This window comes from Oryzias latipes, chromosome 12 (assembly GCF_002234675.1).
Source record: "Oryzias latipes chromosome 12, ASM223467v1".
NCBI lineage: Eukaryota > Metazoa > Chordata > Actinopteri > Beloniformes > Adrianichthyidae > Oryzias > Oryzias latipes.
Genome location: NC_019870.2, coordinates 1,402,260 through 1,427,367, shown reverse-complemented (window position 1 = coordinate 1,427,367; position 25,108 = coordinate 1,402,260). Strand labels below are relative to the sequence as shown.

Genomic DNA, 25,108 nt, shown 5'->3' with positions numbered 1-25,108 from the left:
GGACAAACTTAAGAAAAGCGGTCCGTAAAAAAAAAAAAAAAAAGATTTCTAAAGTCGAACCTGGCTTTCTGCGCATTCTTATAAAAAACAATTAATTAAAGTATATCTTCAGAAAATACATGTAAAGATTCAGTAGTAGTTGTCTGAAGTTTTTCCCTCAATAATCCTTGAAAACCATATGGTGTGAGTTATCTTTGAGGCATTTGAAAGTATAAAAAATATTTTTATGTCTTTTAAATTGTACATCTTTTACATCAGTACATCCACGTGTTTGCTTTGTATTTCTCTAATTCTTCTTAACGGTTTCTATAATTTCGTCTTTTTATAATGACTCAAACTGAAGTCTAAAGTCAATTGTGGTGGATAAATATAATTAATTTATCATAAATCCATTATTGAAAATATTTTGATTTATAATGTAGGCTTTGACTCACTTTAGCATGTCTCCAGAAAAAAAAAAATCTTCAGAGTTTATCCAATTTAATGCATGTGCATGTTTTGTAAATGTATTTTTGTGTTCAAAAGTTCAGTGTCGTGCGACTGTTTTTGTGCACATTCTTGGTTTTCACAGTTGTGTCAAGGAAAATGTATTTATTTGTTGGTCAAACTGCAGGAAAAGCTGGACACACAAAGTGGTGTTTCAATAATTATTTTTGAGGATTCAGTATAAAATTTCATCTTTTAAAGAAAGATACAGTAAGGAAACTGGTTTTAAAACTCTGTACATATAAATATATATATATATATATATATATATATATATATATATATATATATATATATATATATATATATATATATATATATTTTACTAAGACACATTGTTCTGGGATTATTTGCTTCAGGAATAATCCACCTATCAACGTTTTTGGATAAATTATCGTATTGCTGGAATCTTTGTCAGTAAAATCTAAGGATTCACTGAATATATGGAGTTTGTGAAATTGCTGCTTTCTTCACAAAAGGATAAAAATAAACTTTCTGAAGGTTAAGAAGCAAGACAATTCAAATATTTTTGGCACAGCTTCCGTCAAATTATAATTTATTGAGTAAAATAAAATAATTTTATTTCAGAAGTGTACCTTATTGTCTTTGCAAGGATAATAATGGTGTCTGATTTAAATCATGGAAAAATGTTTTAACCTCCCAAAAAAGTATTTTTTTAAATAGAATTGTGACATTTGGACGTTCAAAAGTCGTCATAATATTCCAGATGTTTTTTTTAAAAGATCTGGAAAATAATATATGTATATAAGAAAACAAAAACAAGACACAAACTTTAGCATTACATCCTGCAAGTACTCTCGTAGTAAGACTTTGGGGTTAGCTTAATTTATGTCCCGCTTTATGCCGGTTGAGGGGAGCTCTTCCCGTCAAACCGGTTACTTCCGCCAGGGCGAAGCGCGTCGAGAAACGGGAGCTCCAGGTGTCCAGATCCGCGTTCTCTGTTTTGTCGCATGTTTGGTGACGTCCAATAGTTGCCGTGAAGTCTCCGGACCGAGGCCTACGGACATTTCCCCCCGAAGCGGACGGCCATTCACGTTTCTGCGGATGCTTAAGTAGTTTCTAGTGCCCGTTGTGATCGGGTTTCTCTGTTCACCGATGAAGCACTTTATTGATTGATCAAGGCGGGAACGATCGGAAACCCTAGCTAGCTAGTTGAAGCTAGCGCTAGCTGCCAGCGAGGAAGTGAGGAGGGGGAAAAAAATGACATCTCGGAGGTAAGAGAGGCTTGTTTGGGACACAATTTAAGCGCAGGCAGGGACGTTGGAGTGAACCCAGATTCACGGATCTGCTCGGTAGTCGAACCCAACCGGACCGACGGTTCTGGAACAGCCCGAGGGCAGAGGAGCCGCTGTTGTCCGGGCGTTCAGTGAAGTTCCACACCGGCGTCTGGAGCCGTTACTTAGTGGACGAGTCGACAGCATTTCTGCTGGGGTGGAACTTTAGGTTTTTCACAAAAGTTTATGAAAACGATCGAATAATCAGGGAATAACTTTAAACATAGAGTTACTTTAATCCATAACATGTGATTTATGTCAGTGTTTTGGTTTGTTTCTGCACATTCGGCGTTAGTTCACCACTTTAATGGTCATTTTTCCAAATAAAGAAGTTTCAAATTCAGTCATAAATAGATTTCCTGCCAGCTGTTTTCAGCAGAGACTTGAGTCTCTCATGCAGGGAGACTTGTGATCAATGCTCACTTTTTTTGGTTTTTATTTATACCTCTGGGACAAAAGAACAACAACAACCTTTTAGTGCAGAAAAGCTAAATGTGTTTTCTTGTGCTTGTTTTTCAACGTGCAATTTGCGTCTAAGAAGAGGCTCATTTTAACCACAACTCGCTGGGAAAAAGTGACTTGTGAGCATCTTTGGTTGAGTTTCAGCTGATTTGATGAGAAGCAACAGAAAGGAAAGAGGAAAACCTTCCGTCTGCTTCATCTGACACATTCCACAGAACATCCACAAGACGGAAGCGTCTGGCCGCAGAGGCGCCGTCGCAGCCAGGCCTTTGCTCAAGCAAAAAAAAAAAAGTGTTTTTGATCAGCAAACAGGAAGAAAGTTTGGCTGAAACACCAGCGTGAGGTTTAGCGTTGAAGGCACATGATCTATTTAAAGTTTCATTAGTCAAAAAGGCAAAGACGAGGCGGATCGTGTGCAGAGAGGAGGCCAGAAACGCAGACGGGACCAGACGCAGACGCAGACGGAACCAGACGCAGACAGAGACGGGACCAGACGCAGACAGGACCAGACGCAGACGGGACCAGACGCAGGCGGGACCAGACGCAGACGGGACCAGACGCAGACGGGACCAGACGCAGACGGGACCAGACGCAGACGGGACCAGACGCAGACGGGACCAGACGCAGACGGGACCAGACGCAGACGGGACCAGACGCAGATGGGACCAGACGCAGACGCAGACGGGACCAGACGCAGACACCCAGTCAAACTGTAGAAAACATGAAAAATGAATTGGAGAGGATGCAGAAGCCATCCTTCTCATTCAGACAGGGGCTGCAGGATATGAGGAAAACTCGCAAAATGCAATTTTAGTGATATAACTTGTGATAAATGAACAAATATAAAAAAACCAGAAAAACATTTCCATTTCACTGCATAAGTTTAACTTAAATTAGAGTCAAAATACCTTCAATTATTCTCCAAACGACCCTCGTCTAATTAGGAGGGCAACAACCTACATTAAAGCTCCATCTGATTGGTCAAATGCATAAATGGATTGATTTGATTCGTTAAATACTTCAAGCTGCCATAAGATTGTTTTAGCACATAAAATGTTTACTATTTATTGCGTTTTTCACCGACTTTTGCGATATGGAGATCGCACAGCTTGGAATCGCGATATCGGTAAATTTTTCAGACTGTTTGACTGAATTCTTTGGCTCTGAAATGAGGCCTTTTCCTGCAAAATCCTCCTTGAATTTCTCCAAAGAAAAGGATAACCTGGTCTTCAGGTGACTGTCCAGTATGAGCGTGTTCTGCTCACGGCGGAATGACCATTTATTGAGATTGTTTGCTGCTATTGATGGATCAGTTGGTCGGCGTTGTTCTGGTTTCCTCTTTTTCACGTTTGGTTTTTCTGATCATCAGATCATTTTTGTGCAGTTATTTTATCATGAAGTGGTATTTATGCCATCACGTTGCAAACAAAACTTTCTAAGTTGCAAATGAAAATATTAAATATTTGCTTTTAGATTTTTCAAAAAAAATTCTGCCATAAAATTTTTTTTTGGAATTTTAATTTTTTTTCTTTCAATTTTATTTTGCTTTCAAAAAAATATTTATGCGTTAGCGACACAAATGTTTTGCGTTGTGACTCATCTCGCTTTTTTCCTATCTTTGATTTTGCTCTTATACGTTTCAGTTTAGCGTGACAAAGCTGCCATCAAACATTTGCTGATTGGTCCAGATTCTAACCAATCAAATCACCGTATTTGTCTAACATGGCGTCTGCTACCAGCTCTGTTTACCCTCGATTTTGTCTCTCTGATTTAAGAAAATGTCATTTTTAATCATTTTAAAAATAATTCACTTTCTTTTTCCTCTGATTTTGCATTGATTATTTCCTATTTAGTCAGATTTGTGAATTTATGGCTGATTTCATGAAACTGTCAGATAAACGGTAAAGTTTATCTGCGTCGTGGCATAAATATTACTCCATATTTTATAGGCCCCACAAAATAGATCATCAATTGACGGTCATGACGATCTCAGCCTATGCGACACGCAAATAGGCAAAGATGGTGTAAACTGCTAATGGCGTTTACCATAAATGTTTAAACACGTGCTAAAACAGCCTCATTCATCGCAGATTTGAATATTTCTAGAATCAAACGGAGCATTTTACGCGATGGAGCCCTTTATTGTTAGACGCCTGCCTTATATGGTCGCGTTTGCAGAATAATTGATGTTAACTTTCAGTGAAAGGGAAAGGATGTGTTAGTGTGTTGTGCTTTTGCTATTTGTTCATGTCATCGCAATATTAATCCCTATAGTTTTCCTCACGTCGTTCAGCCCTACTTTTTAAATAAAGCACAGATTTTTTTAAAACAAACTTCCTGTAAGGTGCATGTTTTGAAAGCCAGGCCTTTTTCCTCGTCCGTCAGCGCCGGCGCTGTTGTCCAGCTGATGGGGTTTTCGTGGTATTTTATTTGGTACTTCAAGTTATAACCTGACCAATCAGATGCCTCAACAAAAGTAGGCGGAGCCTGCTGGCCCCAACGTTCCACATGTTTGAATGAATGAAAGATACTTTATTAATCCCTGATGGGGACAGCTTTGACAGACGTCGTGTAGCCCACTTTCAGGTGGTAGGGGTGTGGCCTTCCAACACTCCTGATTGGTGAGAGTGGTCGCCATAGAAACGTTGGCTCAGACCGAGTCGGACCGGTCGCCGTGTACTGACGCCGTCTGGCTCCGACAGTGACAAAATGGCGACTGAATTGGCTTCATTGGGTTGGAAGGGAAGCGTTTCCAGTGGATGATGTCGCTCAGTCCAGTTCTGTGATACAGTCCATGGTTGATCCTTGTCTCCGGTAACATCTGGATCTGTGCGTTCTCTTGTTGAAGAAGCTTCCAGCTGTTTTTGTTGTGAGACGGTGTGAAGATCTCCGGTTCTCCCGGAGGAATCCGGTGACACGGTGATCTTCTCTGACTGAATCGGATCTGTTTTTGTCCTCTGGTTTGTTCTGGGAGAGCGGCTGCTGAAAGTCACCACCGTCCTGTCACACGTGCCGCTTGCTTCTGTACCGCCGTAAAGCTGCAAAATGACTTCCTGTTGTAAAACTCTTCCTCCGTACTCTGATGAAAATCTGCTGGAACTAAATCCTTCCAGGAACGCCGTGGTTCTCCGTGACGCCCGTCACCACCAATGCCTCTGATTCTGTGTGTGCGGTTCAATACAGACGCGAGCGCCGTTTCTTCAGAGAGTCTGACCTGCTTCCCCCCCCTCCTCAGGTGGTTTCATCCCAACATCACGGGCGTGGAGGCCGAAAACCTCCTGCTGACTCGAGGAGTGGACGGCAGCTTCTTGGCCAGGCCCAGCAAAAGTAACCCGGGAGACTTCACGCTGTCGGTGCGGTAGGTGACCGCCAAACGCCGGACGCTCAAAGGAGACGCTCAGCCGCTGCGGTTTGGGGCTGGATTTACCGTTTAAAAGACTGGAATACAAAACCGCAGTAATCGAGGAGTTTTGGGTTTCTTTTTGAATGAAAACTAACCTCAAGCAGAGTTTTTCAAACCTTTTTCTCCGTTTGATCCATAACCTTATGAAAAAGGGAAACCGAACCAAAGCGAAGCTGGTCGGACGCCTCTGATCCGCCAAAGTGAAGGAAAACCTGAAAGTATATTTAAAAACAGTTTTCCACTCAAAGGAACGGCAATAATTCAAAAGAAAGATTCTAAATTTAAAGAAATTCTGAAAACTGGAACAAAAAACCTAAATCTGATAAACAATGTCATTTGATGACATCACCACAACCTTTGCTATCTGATGTCAATCATGTCCCGGTAGCCAATAGGCTCAAAGCTCCGCCTCCCATAGAAAATCAGGGTTAACTGAACTGAAAATGTAAATGAGAGATACGAAAAAATATTAGAAAATAATCTTTCTATTTAGTGACAGTTTTCTTTTTCTTTTTAAATCCAAGTTTTCAAATTTATTTTTCTAATGTTGTTTTTTCAATGTTTCCTGATTTCTTTTTCATTAACGAACACGTAACTCCACAGCGTTCTGGATTTTAACGCTCACTACTATTTCATTTAGTTTTTGTTAGTGTTCTGAAAGAACATTTTACATTTAGGAATCCCCTCTGTTCTGATTTAGGAAAAATACATTCACATACATTTTTTCAAAAGACAAACGCGATGCAATGCGGTCTAAACTCACAATCTACTGAGCATTTATGCGCACTGGTGTTTTGCAAAGACTTCTGGGAAATTTCCACAGCACTTGAATTGGGAATTGTAGTTTGGGTCTTTGCAGTGCACTAAATGGTGAGTTTAAATTCAGACACTGGGTTCTCTTGATCCGGATTTGATTCTTTCCGCTGAAGCTGTTTCAGAATAAAAGCCTCTGTTAAAAGGAAACATTGTCAGATGTTTTACTGGATAAAAAGGAATCAGACAAAACAACTTTAGCAAACTTTCCACTTAAAAATAACACTCAGACTTTTAATGATCCAGCAAACATTTCCTCTTTCTCTTCGACTTTGATTTTATGGGATTTAAAGATTTCAAAATTTCATTTTGGGAGGTTTGATATATATAGCATTTTAGTTAGCTTTTATTATATTAATATGGTTTCTTGTTTCAGTTTAACATTTGGGGATTTTTTTTAATTTATGAAACAAAGTCAAATAAAATTAAATGAATTTTTTGAAGCATTTTTTCTATGTTTTGACCTGTATTTGTGTCCTTTGGCAGCTTTTATCCGTCTTGTATTCTTCTACTTAGCTTTTTAACTCTGATGAACTTCTTTAGATAATTTATCAAGAAGCCTGGAAGTTTATCAGATCATTCCAGCTCATCATTTTCAGCGCTCGCTTCACAGGAAAGGGGATTTGCTCATCATCTAAGACTTTTAGAGAAATGATCCACTTGAAGCTAAACCTGGAGCCTCCTGGTCTTTAGTGTCGGCGGTTTGTTTCCAGGAGCAGCAGGCAGGTAAACAAACCTAAGCTAACACACACGGCCTCCAGCAGATGTTCACGCAGGAGCTGCGGCTAAAAGCAGAGCAAAAAGCAGAGCATGTGCCGCCAGGCTGGACGCCGCGTCCGCAGACGGCAGACACCTTTCAGGGCCGTAAAGCTTCTGGGTTCTGAAAACCTGCAGGTTCCTGGCGTTCAGAGGAAGACGCGTCTGTCTCCTCCAGACCTGCTCAGCTTCTGCTTTCGCACTTCCTGCCGGTCACTCGCAGTGACTCAGATGGCGGCGTCTGCTGTCTGCCGGAGACCTAAAAGAGGAAACCAGGCCGCTCCGGTGACGGTTTGAGGGCACCTGCAGCTGGAGAAGGTTCAAGAACGGTGAAGACAGATGGGAGGTGTCCTCTGCTGTCAGACGGGGGCACTGAACAACTAACACTCAAAAGATTTGAACCATCATTCATCTCTAATAAATCACTACAATGTTTTATAATTATTTATAATTTATTAGTTCACGATTTGTTTTTCACTGAGAAGCAAAAAGGTATAAAAAAACCAAGTTTGTTGTTTATTTATTTGCTAATGTGACGATAAAATGACTCTAATATTTGCGTCCTGGACTTGACCTTTGACCTTGGGAAGAGGCCGTCATGTCACAGTATGATTAGAAAATCCCCTTTAGTGCCAGCTGCAGACCTGCACTCCTTTGGATTAGGGTCCATCTACGTATTGGATCTTAACCTTCTGAGCATCTCTGGGAAGAAAAAATGTTGAATGATTTATAGAACAGCGTTACAGGAATGATGGGAAAATTCAATAGAAGCTAAATGAAACGACGTAACCATATTAGGAATGTGGGCGGGGTTAACAAAAACCCTCTGTTGCCACGGAAAGCCAAATGGTGATTAAAAAAAACGTTTTTATTTTTCCATGAATTTGTCTGATGCCCCTCTGACCAGAGAGGCAGGGGGCAGAATGGGAGAGAGAGGGGCGTGCAGCAGCCACTCAGTCAGTGGGGGGGTCAAAAGTGGGTGACGGAGGCGCCGTTATGCCGCTCGTTTTCGGAGGTTTCATTTATCTTAATATTTTATATGTAAATTTCTACAAATGTGGACTTTTTTAACCTAAAACACGACAAAAACTAAATTGTGCTGATGGAAAAAAGAGCTTTCTAATACTTCAGATCACAGCAATATGACTGAGAGGAAAGGATTTGTTCTCTTGAAATAGAACTGAATCATTTTCTTCTGTCTGACTCGTTTTGTTTATGGCTTCTTTTATTTTGAAAGGTCTTGTATGCGTAGTAGAGTTGGAAAGAAAACTACATTTTAGAGAATTTTCACCTGTAAAGAAGTTGGAAACTTTTCCAGTGGAACAAACAGAAACTCAGCAGAAAGGATCCGTTTAGTTTGATCCCTCCTGAGTCGACGTCCAAGTGTTTGTTACAGGGAGAGTCTGTGTGGAACCGACCTGAAAACAGGAATTCTGCTTTTTCCAGGCGAAATGGCGCCGTCACCCACATCAAGATCCAGAACACGGGAGACTTCTACGACCTGTACGGCGGGGAGAAGTTCGCCACGCTGGCGGAGCTGGTGCAGTACTACATGGAGCACCACGGGCAGCTGAAGGAGAAGAACGGAGACGTCATCGAGCTCAAGTACCCGCTCAACTGTGCCGACCCCACGTCGGAGAGGTGAGCGCCGGGCGGGGGCGGCCCGTCGGGCGTCCGGGTTCAGCTGACGAGCTGCTCGCTGCGCCTGCAGGTGGTTCCACGGTCACCTGTCGGGCAGAGAGGCGGAGAAGCTGCTGACGGAGAAGGGCAAGAACGGCAGCTTCCTGGTGAGGGAGAGCCAGAGCCACCCGGGCGACTTCGTTCTGTCCGTCCGGACCGGCGACGACAAGACGGACAGCAGCGACGGCAAGCCCAAGGTCACCCACGTCATGATCCGCTGCCAGGTGAGCAGGGACGCCTTTACCGCCGCCATCGTGACGTGTAGACGGAAGGATCTGAGAGGGAGATTCGGGATAAACAGGGACGTTTGTTTTCTCAATGCCAGTCATTGAAACCTATAGCCGTTTAATAATTCCAAATGAATAATGAGGAATTGAGCTGAAATCATTTCTCACTTTTTCAAACCGATCAACGGTTTTTCTTCAGAAGCTTTTTCCCCTATTTGATGTTTTGCTTCTAGAAATGATTTTTTCCCCTGAGTGCAGAAGCCGTTTGGACTAAAGGCTGTTTGGAGAGATTCATGACTGAATCGGGTCATTTAGCAGCACGCCATGACGCCATGATGCTCAGTTATCCTAAAGGCCCGAGTTGTGACCGAATTCCTTCACCGGATCTACTATTCTAAAAATCTTAGAAAAGTCCCTCAAATCTCTGCATTGGTGATCACCAGATTGGCGAATATAGACCAGAATGCATTGTGTGTGAAGGATTTTCATGTGAAAATATGGAATTTTATTGTAATTTTGTAAACCATCCAGGTTTCATCATCAGAACACCGAGAATTCATAGAGTAAAATGTTTGTTCTGTTTTTATTTCTGACATCTTTTTTGGCTTTTTTGGCCTCAGAATTGCTTTAAAATCCAGAAAACTAGCAAGTCTTTTAGTAGTTAGGTATTTGGATCTGTGCGCGGTGAAATCTGGGAGAGGTCAAAGGTCAACCTGTGGAAGTCAACGATGGGAGAAGCCAGAGACTGGTTTTGAGGGCATTAGCTGTGTTTCCATCACACAAATGCTCAAAACGTTATCAAAATTCTATCAAAATGTCGAAAACACGAGTTCCCAATCACACTGTTTCCATTAAACCCTAATTATGCGTATAAACACAAAGCAAGTCACACGATAAGTCGTTCAAAAACTCTGCGACGGATGTGAACGATGCTTTGATTGACAGCAGATCCATTCAAATTTCTACCACGGCGCTAGCGCTCATCATCATCGCCCCAGACGCTGCAGAATGTGACACCCGCCGGTGACGACACCCGCTGGTAGACGCAGCACGTGAACGAGCAGGAAGCCGTTGGTGTTATTAAAAACCCGGAGACGATGGCGTTGTGTGAAAAGTAGAAAGGCCCCTCAGAAGTTCAACGCCGTCCTCGCAGATGGTCGTAACCAAATCCAAGCAACAGTGGCGTGAAGCAGACCGCGCGACTGTGGATGCGAGTGGTGGGATGACTGATCGCTTTGAAGTGTCAATCGGCCTGAATGTGGGAGGGGCTACAGATGAAGCCATTTTTGGTTTTCCAGAGGAGCTGTGGATCCAACAATTCCACATGAGACGCTTAACGTTTGATCATCCGTGTGACGCTGTGGGACCTCTGGTGGCGCCCGCTGCGCAGCGCCCCCGCCCGCCAGTTCCTACCAAGAAGAGCATCGCCATCCGGTTGGTGGTCACGGACTCGTTTAATTAGGAGAAAATCTTTCCATTGCAGTTTTGGGAAACATTTGAAATGCCTCAAAAACCACTTTCTCCAAGCGCAAAAACCTTTTTGAGATAAGTGTGAGGTTTTTTTCTTGTTTCTTTTCGGCAAATTTGTTATCGCAAATCCAATTGCGCATTTTCAGAGGCAATGGAAACGCAGCTACTGCTGTGCTTTTTAAACGCTGCCGCTCGATGAACAAATGGAGGAGAAATGCAGGCCTGTAGGTGAAGCTGCAGTGACTTTTTTTTATTTGTAGCAGTCTGGGTGAATTCTGCTGGTGTCTGTAATAGCAAACTACTCCGTATCACATTAATAATCGTGGCGGCGGCCACATTTTCAGACCATTTTGCTCATAAACCAACCATCTTTTGCAGAAAACCTTATTTTCTGTTTTTTCATCCAAACTGAACTCCACTGGAGGATCACAACCGTCATTCTCCGTCTAAAGGATTCCCAGAGCTTGTTCGCTACTTTAAATTTTAAATCGTTCTGATCTAAAGCAGGAATATTTCTTTTTACCGTTTCGTTTCCCTCCAAAAGTCTCTTCATTCATTTGCTCTGGGTCTAAACATCTGCACGTGTTTATCTGCCTGTCAGCAAGCTGGACGGTTGCCATGGAGACCGGCCTCCATCCAGGCTGCCTTTAGGAAGGTGACATGCAGTCAGGCGGGTGTTGCTGCCGCGTGCACGTGTTCACTGTCACGCTCTTCCAGCACGACCTGAAGTACGACGTGGGCGGAGGGGAGAAGTTCGACTCCCTCACGGACCTGGTGGAGCACTACAAGAAGAACCCCATGGTGGAAACGCTGGGCACCGTGCTGCAGCTCAAACAGGTCTGGGAGTCTCACGCCGCCCCCCCCGAGGGGTTTCCGTGGAAACAATAGAATAAACAGCTGGATTGGTTCCACGTGAGAGAAGCTTGGGTTTATGTCTGCGTTAATGCAGAGTGTTTGTCCTTTTCCTGCCTCCGTTTGTTTAAAGAAAAACATTCAAATTCAACAAAAAAAACCTATAAACTTTAGAAAGTAGATGTATTTACATTTAAATGGATGGAAAGAAGGCATTCCTGCACACCTTCCCTGTGGCGGGACATTTGGTTTGCATGTTAACACCGTGTGTCGACATGGATCAGAGGATTCTTTCCTGTCGTTGACACTCGTCTGAAGAAACCAGCCAATTATCTTTCAAATAAATATATAAAAGTCTGTAAACACCAAGTTTCTGTTCACCGTTTGCATGAAACATGTCTATAATCTCTTCCTGTCTGTTCCGTAATGTCTTCATGTTCTAATGTGGCGCCGTCTTGACCTTCAGGAGCGACCTTTGCACTAAATGTTTTCTGCTGTGGTCTGCAGCCGCTCAACACGACGCGCATCAACGCAGCGGAGATCGAAAGCCGCGTCCGTGAGCTCAGCAAGCTGGCCGAGGCCACGGACAAGGTGAAGCAGGGCTTCTGGGAGGAGTTTGAGGTGAGTGGTCTGAGAAAGAGGAGCAACCTGCTTTTACTCTGAAGGCACAGGGAGCGTGCTTTTACTCTGAAATCCCACCGTAACCTCAGCGGCGGCAGCAGCACGTTTAACGGTCAGAATCATGAAGGATCTTTCTGATGTGCTTGATGAGTGTTTGTACTGGAACTCAAAAGACATTCCTCCAACGTTTAGGCTGAATCTGAATTCATCCCCTACCCCGACATTTATCCCTCCAAGACGGTTATGGAAAATCCGGACATGACTACCACTCCATGACATCATCAACGGTCGCCGGTCTCCCCCGCTGGCGTGTAGCTGCCATAATACAGTGGTTTATAACTTTAAAACGTTGTCATGGAAGCCAATACTTACATTTAGTCATGAACCTCTGTGCTTCAGAGCACACCCGCCTAAAGAAAAGCCTTTTTCCTGGCGTGCCAGCGAGACGCGGACCCCCCCCACCGGCAGAGGAATACCCAGCCGTGGGTCACTGCGGCTCCTCCTCAAAGAAACACTTTCAGACACCCCTACAGCTCCAAACGTCCCTGCAATGTCAGCAGTCTGGGGAGCCAGAGGGGAAGTCCTCATCATGTCAGAAGACTTTTATTTTGAAAGCAGATGGAGCCGGTTTCCTGTGTTTTTTTCCAGAAGTTCAGCTTCAATCACCTGAAGAAGAAGAAGTGTAGTTTTGGCTTTAGGGGCAGCAGTCTTTGTGTTATTCTAACAGATCAATAACCATGAGGAGTGATTGCTGTGCAGAAATGTCACTTCATCATTTTCTGAATTTACTTTTAAAAAAAACAAAGTATTTGGGAAAAAACTACACTCAAAAAAGGGATTCAAACCCTCTTTCATGTAACAACACAAGTAAATGCCGTTTGTTTTATTTAAATATATTTATTTTAAAAATATGTATCTATATTTAATTGACCTAACATAAAATGTATTAATAGTTTCACCTATAAACTCCAGTATTGAATAAATAAATTCATAATTAGGGGGCATGCTGTGCACATGTGCAGACTGCACCTTCTGCAAAATCATTTCTTCTGTGATTCTATTCTTTAATTGGTTGGATGCTGTTTTCCTCTTTCTCTTTATTTATTCTTCTTATAGTATCTTCCGCCGTTTTACGGCTACAATTTTTCACCTATTTTAACCATTCAACTATTAAAACGTTCAGCTCTTTCGTCTAATGCCTGCCATGACTTTTGGTCCTTCAAATCCTTTGAACTTTTGTTCGTGTTTTTCCACGTAAAAAAGGTACTGTGGCTTGGAATGGATTCAACTGGGTTTCTCCCAGTAAGATCAAAGACGACAAACCTCATTTATGTAGAAAATGATTCTGTCTTTATAGTGTTGGATGCCTGAGGCCACAGGAGAGTCGGCTCAGTGGATCAGTCTGTCTGCATGTGGAGGTTCTACCTTCCAGAATAGTGTCACACCATGTTTTTTGCTTTGTCTTCTTGATAAAATTGAGTTCGACTAACTCGATTATATTTCATTACATGGAGGAATTTTTTTGATTTGGTGCGACTCATATTTATTGGATGGAAATCCTGCCCACAATTAAATTGAGTTCATCCAATTTTTTTGAGTGTATAGACGTGTACAGATATTTGGAATAACGTCCTCAATAAACTACAGTTGTTGAAAAAGCGGCTATGATGAATAAAATAGAATAATAGAATTTGTGTTTACATGAACGTGCAGCTTCACGTTTGTGTCGGCGTTTTCTGCCAAACGCCGCTAAAGCTGTGTCCAGAAGCAGATCTGAACCTGGAGTTTCCTCTTTTCTCTGCATGCAGACGTTGCAGCAGCAGGAGTGTAAACTGCTGTACAGCCGCAAAGAGGGACAGAGGGCGGAGAACAAGAACAAGAACCGCTACAAGAACATCCTGCCCTGTGAGAGCCCCCGGCGCCGCCGCCACTCCAGGCCGCTCGACCCCGCCCTCTTCTCATCTGCCGTTTGTGTTTGCAGTCGACCACACGCGGGTGGTGCTGAACGACGGGGACCCCAACGAGCCCGGCTCGGACTACATCAACGCCAACATCATCATGGTGAGCCTCCCTCTCGCCGTCCGGCTCTGCGGGTCCGTTTGCGCTCGGGTTTGTGCAGCTTCTGGTTCTGCCGGTTTGCAGCCGGAGCTGGACGCCAAGTGCAACAGCCACAAGCTGAAGAAGAGCTACATCGCCACTCAGGGCTGCCTGCAGAACACCATCAGTGACTTCTGGAGGATGGTGTTTCAGGAGAACTCGCGGGTCATCGTCATGACAACCAAAGAGGTGGAACGAGGAAAGGTGAGGGCCGCCGACAAGTCTTCCATACATTTATCGCTTCTTTTTAGCAAAATCTTTTGGAGGCTTTCAGCTTTTTTTGACCAATGTGATCTGACCGTTTTCCTTTCTTCCCCTTTGAATTCCTTTGTGGAATATATCAATATATATAAGTATAATATCTATATAAAACTGAGCATATACAGTACATTCACAGCTTCTCATTCAGTGTGTCCAAACTTTTGGTCTGTACCGTAAATATGCTTTTTTCATTCTAAAAACTCCTTTTTGTATTAAACTTCTTTCTAATCATTGAAGGGTTTTAGATAATCTGAGTTTGTTTGACTGAATCCAAACAAATGTCTGACTCCAGGGGCCTGTTTCAGAAAGGAGGTTAAGTGTAAACTCTGAGTGCGTTAACCCTGAAATCAGGGAAACCCTGGGTTTTCCGTTTCAGAATGGGAGGTTTGTTAAACCAGAGAAAGCAGAGTAAGTCAAACCCGTTTCTGAAAGAGAGGTAACTTTTACTCGGAGTCAGTATCCATGGTTACTTATGCTGTGAACCTAACCTGGTCGGGAGCAGGTTTTATTCTCTAAACTCAAGGTTTCTGCCGGTCCCCTCCCCTTTTTAAAGACGAAGCGGTATTTTTCGCTTTAACCTTCATTGTCCACATGTCCGTCACACAGAGACGGTCTAAGTGACAAGAATGGCTTGTTCTTTTTTGGAGGACCCAATAGACGAGGAGGCTGCATTAATTCATAGAGAATTACATTTACCTCGTACGAGGATTTTGAGAAGACTCGATTTTTTTTTCATTTTTAGCTGCTGCCATGTTCTTTTAATTCCTGCAGGATTGCATCTACATGAAAATGAAATCAGGGACATTGAATTAGATTAATGTAACAATTACTTTTTGGAAACACAATTTGCTAGCACTGCTTACTTTCTTAATCCCATATAAACCTATACCACTTGATCAATACAAGGGTAGTGTTGCAGTGTGTGTGTGCTGAGCGGGGTGCGATCCACGAGAGACAAGGGGAGGGGCGAGTGCAGGTGCAGATGGGGGGGGGGGGGGGTGAGCACGGAGCGGAGCGGAGGTGTGTGCGTGGTATATATTGTGTGTTCGGAGGACGGAGCACTTAGTTAAATAAAGAGAAGGTGTCATTCCCAGAATAACTGTTTTGGAGTCATTCTTAATCCGCTCTGGAGGTTGAGGGTTTCCAACGGGAAGTGAACCCCGAAGGAGAATTCCCTTCAGCCCTGAAGGAAATCTCCCCTGCGCTTCTGACCACGGTCGGTCGGAAAGACGAGAGAAAAGAAAATAGAAGTCTTCGCGCAGCGAAAGGTTCAACAGTAGACAAAAGTTCACTTTTAAAAACACACAAAAAAAAAAATTGCATGTATTAATATTAAACTGACCAACGTTTGCAAGAGGGGAAGGTTAACAAAAAAGTCCTCTAAACATTACCGACGTTAAATGCATCCCCCCCCCCCAGATTGGTTCTGTACACTATGCAGCATTTCATGCATTTACACCAGGAATAACACTTCAAAAGTAAACCTAAATATCGCCATTTTTTATTTCACTCCTTACGCTATTTAGAAAGTTATTACAGCCAATATTTTATAACAATGATTTAAATGCAAACTTAGGCATTAACTTGAGCAGCTATGTTTCCCACGCTAACTGTCTCTGTTTTGCAGATGCAGCGGTGTTGCTTTTCTTCTGGAATATGTGCTCATATTCACTGTAACTCTGCAGCAGCACGTCAAGTTCAGCTGGAGAAAAATACGCAAACCTCTTTTTTTCACGGTTGCCATGGTGACTCATGATATCTGCGCTCCATTGATAATGGCTTCTTATAGTCGCGGTGCGCACGCTTAACTCTGAATCAGTCCACTCAGAGGTGATTGACCTAACTCCGATCAGCTTCTCTGAAACAGAAAACTCAGAGTTGTTAATCTCCCGATTGACCAACTCAGAGTTCAAGTTTATCCTCAGAGTTGGTCGAACCTCCTTTCTGAAACAGGCCCCAGGACTGTTTCCTCTCTAATCTGCCTCAATCTGGGTTTGTCTGACGTCCCTCTGCTTCTCTTCCTCGCCGCTCAGAAGCGAGCAGAGAGAATAACTGTGTGTCTCTGACAGAGTAAGTGTGTGAAGTACTGGCCCGACATGTCGGCGCTGAAAGAGTACGGCGCCATGCGGGTCCGCAACGTGAGGGAGACGTCCGCGCACGACTACATCCTTCGAGAGCTCAAACTCTCCAAAGTGGGGCAGGTGAGCGGCTCGGACGGAATTCGCCGCCACCGTCTTCCCAGAAACCCTCATCGGGATTGACGCTTTTTTCAGGGAAACACGGAACGCACGGTGTGGCAGTACCACTTCAGGGCCTGGCCGGACCACGGGGTCCCCACCGACCCGGGCGGAGTCCTGGACTTCCTAGAGGAGGTCAACCTGAAGCAGGAGAGCATCGCGGACGCCGGGCCCATCGTGGTCCACTGCAGGTAACGGCAGCGGCGGCGCCGGACGGCCGACGCACGGCAGCAGCCGCTCAGCCGCTCTGCTTCTGTCCTCAGCGCGGGGATCGGTCGGACCGGAACCTTCATCGTCATCGACATCCTGATAGACGTGATCCGAGAAAAAGGTGAGTCCTGCAGATCCTCCAGAACCCGGACCGGGCTGAAGAACGTTCTGCACGTCTGCAGTAAAACAGTAAAACCAACCAGCACAGGCTGGACTCTGCTCTACTCTACTCTACTCTGCTCTGCTCTGCTCTGCTCTGCTCTGCCCTGCTCTACTCTACTCTACTCTACTCTACTCTACTCTGCTCTACTGTACTCTACTCTACTCTACTCTGCTCTACTTTACTCTACTGTACTGTACTCTATTTTACTCTACTCTGCTCTGCTTTGCTCTACTTTACTCTACTGTACTGTACTCTATTTTACTCTACTCTACTCTGCTCTGCTCTACTTTACTGTACTGTACTCTATTTTACTCTACTCTGCTCTGCTCTACTTTACTCTACTGTACTGTACTGTACTCTATTTTACTGTACTCTACTCTGCTCTGCTCTGCTCTACTTTACTCTACTGTGCTGTACTCTATTTTACTCTACTCTACTCTGCTCTGCTCTACTTTACTTTACTCTACTGTACTGTACTCTATTTTACTCTACTCTACTCTGCTCTGCTCCACTTTACTCTACTGTACTGTACTCTATTTTACTTTACTCTACTCTGCTCTACTCTGTTCTACTCTACTCTACTCTGCTCTGCTCTACTTTACTGTACTGTACTGTACTCTATTTTACTCTACTCTACTCTACTCTGCTCTACTTTACTGTACTGTAATTTACTCTATTTTACTCTATTTTACTCTACTTTACTCTACTCTGCTCTACTCTGCTCTACTCTGCTCTGCTCTATTCTACTCTGCTCTGCTCTACTTTACTCTACTGTACTGTACTCTATTTTACTCTACTCTACTCTACTCTGCTCTACTCTACTCTACTCTGCTCTACTCTACTCTGCTCTACTCTGCTCTGCTCTATTCTACTCTGCTCTGCTCTACTTTACTCTACTGTACTGTACTCTACTCTGCTCTACTCTACTCTACTCTGCTCTACTCTACTCTACTCTACTCTGCTCTGCTCTGCTCTACTTTACTGTACTGTACTGTACTGTACTCTATTTTACTCTACTTTACTCTACTGTACTCTGCTCTACTCTACTCTGCTCTGCTCTGGTCTGGTCTGCTCTACTCTGCTCTACTCTACTCTACTTTAAGTGGGATTCGGCTTTTATTGGATCAAGTTTTACTCTGCTTTTACTTTATATTAACCTTTGCTTTACTTTAACAGAAGTATTACTATACTTTTACTTTGTTTTACTATAATTTAACTTTATTTAACTTACTTCTTTACTTTTCCTTTACATTTACTTTTTTTTCATGTAACTATACTTTGTCATCTTTACATTTACCTTCATGTAACTTTGTTAGCTTTGACTGAACTTAAAGATTACTTTACTTTAGTTTTCCCCTCTTTTTATTTGTATTTATTTCTACTTTACTGGTACTTATTCAAATTGGTTTAAATTTACGGTGACTTTATTTTGATGAAATTGTAACTTTTATATTTACTTTTAATCTTCTTGACTTTGGTTTAACTGTGACTTTACTGTAAATGTAGTTAATTTTTTTTGTCTTGAACTTAGACTTTAACATTTGATTTCACTATTTTTTTATAGTGAGGCAAAAAAGTATTTAGTAACAGATTCTGTAAGTTGAGAGAATTTAGAAAATATACTTTTCAGAGAGTAAATGTAGTTTCTGAAATGGATTTTTATCAAGAGAAAAAAAATCTTTTTAAACCTTTTCTCTGAACTGTCGTGTTTCTGCTAAAGAGACGGTATTGACGGACACATGTGGAGCTCTGGGTGTTGAAGCCTTGAGCATCTCTGAGGCCTTTTTGACCTTTGCCCCTGCAGGCGTGGACTGCGACATGGACGTGCCGAAGACCATCCAGATGGTCCGCTCCAAGCGCTCGGGGATGGTGCAGACGGAGGCGCAGTACCGCTTCATCTACATGGCGGTCAAGCACTACATCGAGACGCTGCAGCGGCGCATCGAGGAGGAGCAGGTGAGCGTCGGGCTGTCGCCGTTCCTTCGCCGTTCCGTCCCGGACGCCGACCCCCCTCCTCCTCCTCCTCTCTGCAGAAAAGCAAGATCAAAGGACGGGAGTACACCAACATCAAGTACTCGCTGTCCGACCTGACCGCTGGAGAGCAGGGCCCCCTGACCCCCTGCACCCCCCTCCCCACCCCCACCTGCACAGAGTGAGTGGCGTCGGCACGAACTCCCGCGTCTTGGGCGTCTCCTCGCCGCTCACGTGTGTTTGGGTTTGTCAGGATGAGGGACGACAGCTCCAGAGTCTACGAGAACGTGGGCCTGATGCAGCAGCAGAAGAGCTTCAGATGAGAGCCGCCCGCGACCCCGGGGCCCCCCCTCATCCAGGTGAACGCCCCTCCCACAGGCTGGAGCAGGCTGGCTCTGTGGGAGGCCAGGAGCGTGGAGACGAGCTCCATCGGCTCCATTTCTGTACCCACCTGGAGGATTCAGTTACTGCCAGGGTTTTCGAGATTCTTAGAGAAAAACAGTTTAAAAATGACATTAGTATTCCTGAACTCCTGAAATGATTCTAGAGCTCTCACATTTATACAAATGAAAAGGAGTTCAACAGAACAAGAACTTCAAAGTAAAACAGGAAAGGTGTGAATCTCCGTTGGCTCCCGCTCAGCCTTTCAGGCGCTAACGGCACAAAGCCAAAGGTTTGAATCCATAAAGCGATCTTTTTGTTCATTATGAACAATTGAGCTTTGTTGTTTCAAACGAAGCATTTTAAATATGATAAAGCTGGATATTTAAAAAAAGGATCCCAGGTCTGTTGAAACAGAAATTAAAAATAAAAAACCGAATAAAGTTGAACAAATCTGAGTCTTTTGGAGTAAAAATGTCCCCAAAAACAAAAAAAGGTTCTTTGTCACGTTTTCTGTGCTGTTTTTGCAGCACATGGCAGCATTCCTGACATTCTAGAAAACAGGATGATTTGAAGTGAAAAACGTTGCAAATCTGCTAACTTCTCCTCCAAACCTGCATCATTTCTATACCTAGCAGGAGGATGATGAATGTCTCTGAAGAGGACAGATGAAGAGCCGGTTGCCTGGCAACCGTTGATTAGCAGGAGACAGAAACCCTCTGCAGGGACGTCTGCCATTATTTAAGGTGGAAATGTTGAAAACAGGAGAAATGTTCGTGCAGGAAGAGTCACTTCCTGTGGTGGAAGGAGGGCGGAGTGGGCGGAGCTCCGGTTTCTCTGCTCTAACCCCGCCTGGTTTCCCCCCCCAGGATCTCCATACTGTTCGCCAACCACACCTTGACAGTGACGACGTGGAACGACGGGGGGGACCCAACCACGGGGGAGGCTGGACTTGAGGAGGACTGGGGGGGGTCGTCATCCTGCTCTCGCTCATTCCCCACCCCCCCCCCCCCCCCCCCAGTTGAATTGGAAACCACTGTGATCATCTGAGAATCCTTAACGAACCCAAACCTGAAAGCAGCCGGGGTTTGGTTTTTGGAATCACCGCCGGTGGGGGCCGCCGGCCGGCAACTAACCTCACTAACCCCCCACCCCCCCTTGCTTATTTTTTCCTGCATTAACTGAGTATGGAGAAGGTCCCGTGCCAAACTAACCCCCCCCCCCCTGTCTCTGAGCTCAGCCTTCAGCCTGGAGACGAGATCCAGTTTCTGCTCAAATCCGGTTCTTGACAGAAACCCGACCCGTTCTCAGAGCCCTTAAAGCTGCGCCTTCGGTTCAGAACCGCCTTAAAGCGGGGTGTACCCCCACTTCACTTAGCATTACTGCGGGAGGGGGCTGTTGTGTTTTGTCTTTAGACACAGATTTTTTTAAGTGCACAGTCCCCCCACCCCACCAGGAAACCCTTGCTAGCCCCGCCCCCTCTGAACGCCATGTGCTGGTATTGGCTGCTGCTGGAGCTCACCTGGATCAGGTGGTTTTCCACAAACTCATCCGTCTGCTGCTGTCGGATCGACCTGTCATCACACGGAGCCTGACGAAGAAATGACACTAAAGGAAACCGGTGCAGAACTTCGGAACTAAACTGGAGATGAGCGTGAAGACGGGCCGACGCCGACCCGGAAAAGAAGCAGAGGTTCTTTTTGTTTTAGCCCAAAGTTACGATCCTGTTTCTGCCATTTCAGTCTGGAGCCAAACGGCAGCATCAATGGATCCAGAACTCTGTGGATCCAGAATTTATGAGATCCAGAACTCTGTGGAGCGCTTTTGAACTCAAACTTGGGGTTTTTCTTTGACATTTAGCTTGAAATCAAAGTGTTTTTGTTTTTTTTAAATCTCCAGCTACTCCTTGACCTCCAGCCCCCACCACCTTACGTGGCCTCAGTCTGTGTCCGGCTCGCCGTCTGTGTCCGGCTCGCCGTCTGTGTCCGGCTCGCCGTCTGTGTCCGGCTTGCCGTCTGGTGGTGCTGCAGCTCTCATCCAGGTTCTGTTTTCATGGCCTGCTTCCTGTCGGCGGCCGCTTCACCCCCCCAGTCCCGCCGTGCTCTGTGCCACGCCCCTTAACCATCATGAACGCGGTCTAGACGTGCCTTCGGTGCACACGCCTGCCTGTGTGGAGCGGCGGCACTCCTTAATGTGAACACAAACCCTGAACCGGGATCACGGCGCCGTCTCTATTTTTTAACGTTCAGCAGGGCGGGAGAATGTACTAAAACATATCTATATGCCAATTTATCATGCGGCGCCCCCCCCATGCCACGGGGGGGGGGAGGGGGGGCGCTCTCACAGCTTCAGAGGTGTATTATATGACTTTCAATGCAGTTCACCCTGTTAACATCTGTAAAAATAAAGGATCATGGCTCACCACGCCGCCGTCCGTCCTCCTCTGTGGTTCAAACAGAACAAGTGAGGTTTAACACACACACAACAAATGCACACACACACACTACAGACCAGGAGACGCCACGCCTGCAGCTTTCAGGATGATGACGGCGTCTTTGAGGATCTGCATCTGAAACGGCCTCATGGTTGAAATCAGATTTAGATTCATAAAGTGTCAAAAAAAGATCTGAGCAAAACACAAAGAAGGAGAGTAAGTGAGGGACATGTATGACGCATGGACACCAAAAGCGCTTTAAAACAACTACAGCTGGACATCTTTAAAACCTAAAAACTAACGGGCATCAATGTGACAAAAAATGTAGAATCAGATTCTGTGTCTGAATTCCCCTAAGACTAAAAAACTATGTAGAGCCCTGAACTTTAATTGAAGCAGTTCAGACTCGACGCTCACTAGTTTGTTTTTAAAACTGCTGATGTGACGTCATCGATTCCACAAAGTTAAATTGTAATTAATATGAACATTAATTTGTGAGGATTATTTATAATTCCACTGTCTTCTGGAAATAAAAACATTGATGGTTCATTTAAAAAAAAAAATGTAAATACATTTTTTTGGCAAAAATTGTTCCGATGCAATGCATTGTGGTCTATATTTGGCAATATATATATATATATTTATTGATATAAAATCATTGCAAAACTATCGCAGACACAACCACACAATGATACAGCTCTTCACAAAAACCTGTATACATATATAAAAATATAAAAAAACTTTCAGCATAAATTAAACTTCAAAGCAGTCAACATTCTGGAGCTTAGATCTGTAATCATTCTGTAGCAGTGATGCTCTTGATTCAAATGGAGAAATTCTTCACTTCAAATATGATATTTAATGTTCAACCAAAGAATTTCAGAAAACCTGCAGGGAAAATTCCAATTGCTTTAATACATCTAATGAAAAATACAATGTTGTCTTCAAATGTTCAGATTAAACTGACAAATTTAGTAATAGGAGAATTAAACTTAGTGAAAAAATGTTATAACAAATACCTAAACAAATCATTTAAATGTAAATTAAACCATGACTGTAACAGAAAAGTGAAACATAAATGAACTGAGACACCTGTCAGTCACATCAGGTGCTCAACTATGGACATTCATAAAATGGACAGTGGTCCCCAAAATGAAAGAAATGCAGCTCAAAATAATAAACCATTATTACCCATCAGCAGAGACGAGGTGTAGATTTGGCTTTGAGGTTGATCCGTGTGATTTCTGTCATACAGAAACAACCAGAGATCCAAGGATTCTGGACAGATTTTCATAACTGGCTTAGTCAAAGAATGAACCTCATCCAATTCACAGAAAGAGATGTTTTGTTTTGTATACATGATTCAAAAGAGACAAAATCAGTGAACATCCTCCTGATTTTGGCAAAATATCATATTCATAAAAAAAGTGGAAGAAAGATCGGTGGAATTTCCTGTGTTTTAAAAATGAAGTCAGGCTGTATTTATCCTCATTAAATGTATTCAGAACTCAAATCATTTGATTGACGACATTTGTAAATCTGCTACAGATCAGCTGTATATGTGTCTTGTATCATTGTGTGGTTGTGTTTGTGAGAGTTTTGTAATAATTATATTTCAATACAAAAAAAAACCTGTAGCAGATTTACAAATGTCATCAATCAAATGATTTGAGTTCTGAATACATTTAATGAGGATAAATACAGCCTGACTTCATTTTTAAAACACAGGAAATTCCACTCATATTGTTTCCTCTTTTTCTTATGAATATGATATTTTGCCAAAATCAGGAGGTTATAGTCGCCGATCCGGTGAGCATTGTTACAAACTGGTTTTTTGCAGAGACTTCTGGGAAATTTCAGTGACGCTTTATAATAAGAGTCCTTTATAAACAATTTATAAAATAATAACAAGCACTAGTAATGGAAGCTGCTTATAAGTACATGAATTAGTATTTGTGAATGTCTTACAACTGACTTACAAGTTTAAATAAGCTGTTTATAAATGTATTAACATATTCCTTAATAAACTACTTATAAGACATTAACAAGCATGAGTAATGTGGTATTAAGATGCTTATAAAGACATTTATTAGTATTTGTTAATCCTATTTACAAGCTATTTAGAAACTGCTTTTATGGGATTAATAAATATATTAAAAGTTTATTGAGTGTTTTGCAGCCCCCCCATTGAAAAGCCTGACCAAATAGGGGGGGATCTTTACAAGCTATTTAGAAACTGCTTGTGGAGAGTTGCTGCTCCTTGGAAAGGGCAGATTCTGAGTGCAAACATTTTAAAGTTTATTAAATGTGTTTAGTTCAAAATGTTAGAAGGCACTAAGGCCCAATCTGTAAAGGACAGGAGTGTGTCTCTTCTTTCACATTGTTGTTGTGAAGTGTCGAAGAGTTGTTGTATGTTGGCCAAAATAAGGAAGAGATTTAAAAGTAAACCACAGTCCTTTTGTATATTTTTTGGTATTAGACATCTTTCCAGAATAAAACAAAACAAGAATCAATTTAATCATTAATGAAATTATACATCTTCTGCCAAAACACTTTAACTTGAGGACAAAACCAGAAGAAATAAAGGACTGTTTCAGGGAAATTACAGCAAAAACTACAGATTATCAATGTTTAATCTGAATCTATTTGGATTAAACATTTAGATTGGGGGGGGGGGGGGGGGGGCTGCAAAACACTCAATAAACTGTTTATATATTTATTAATTCCATGCAAGCAGTTTCTAAATAGCTTGTACATAGGATGAACAAATACTAATAAATGTCTTTATAAGCAGCTTAATACCACATTACTCATGCTTGTTAATGTCTTATAAGTAGTTTATTAAGGAATATGATAATATATTCATAAACAGCTAATTTGAACTTGTGGGTCAGTTGTAAGACATTTACAAATACTAATTCATTTACTTATAAGCAGCTTACATTACTAGTGCTTGTGATTATTTTATAAATAGTTTATTAAGGTCTCTTATTATTAAGCATTACCTTTGTTTTTTATTAAATAAACTTTATTAACAAAGATTGCACATACAAAATACCAAACATTGACACTATGTGCAAAAGACAAAATGCTCACATGTCAAGAAGCCATAATAATAGCAAGAAAAAACAGGTTAAACAAAAATAAAAAGGCAAAGGATTCTGTTAAAGTTTCAAAATTGAAATGCTTGAACTGTTCTATCAGCTTTTTGTTCGTGCAGAATTTAATACTATTTACAAACAGAATCATTTCTTTCTTAAAAACAGAAAAACTGTTTTTTCGGGGGCAT

The 25,108-nt window shown here is 42.8% G+C and overlaps 1 protein-coding gene across 1 annotated transcript; it reads left to right on the top strand.

Annotated features, from left to right (window-relative positions):
- The first annotated feature begins 1,439 nt into the window (after positions 1-1,439).
- ptpn11 (protein tyrosine phosphatase, non-receptor type 11) lies at positions 1,440-21,809 on the top strand. Its single transcript, XM_023960606.1, has 16 exons — positions 1,440-1,721; positions 5,479-5,601; positions 8,662-8,856; positions 8,927-9,119; positions 11,310-11,429; positions 11,952-12,065; positions 13,874-13,970; positions 14,047-14,126; positions 14,208-14,366; positions 16,493-16,624; positions 16,697-16,851; positions 16,924-16,991; positions 18,838-18,989; positions 19,067-19,185; positions 19,258-19,363; positions 20,255-21,809. The coding sequence occupies exons 1-15, from the start codon at positions 1,708-1,710 to the stop codon at positions 19,325-19,327; spliced, it is 1,791 nt and encodes a 596-aa protein (XP_023816374.1). The 5' UTR covers positions 1,440-1,707; the 3' UTR covers positions 19,328-19,363; positions 20,255-21,809.
- Positions 21,810-25,108: the final 3,299 nt, after the last annotated feature.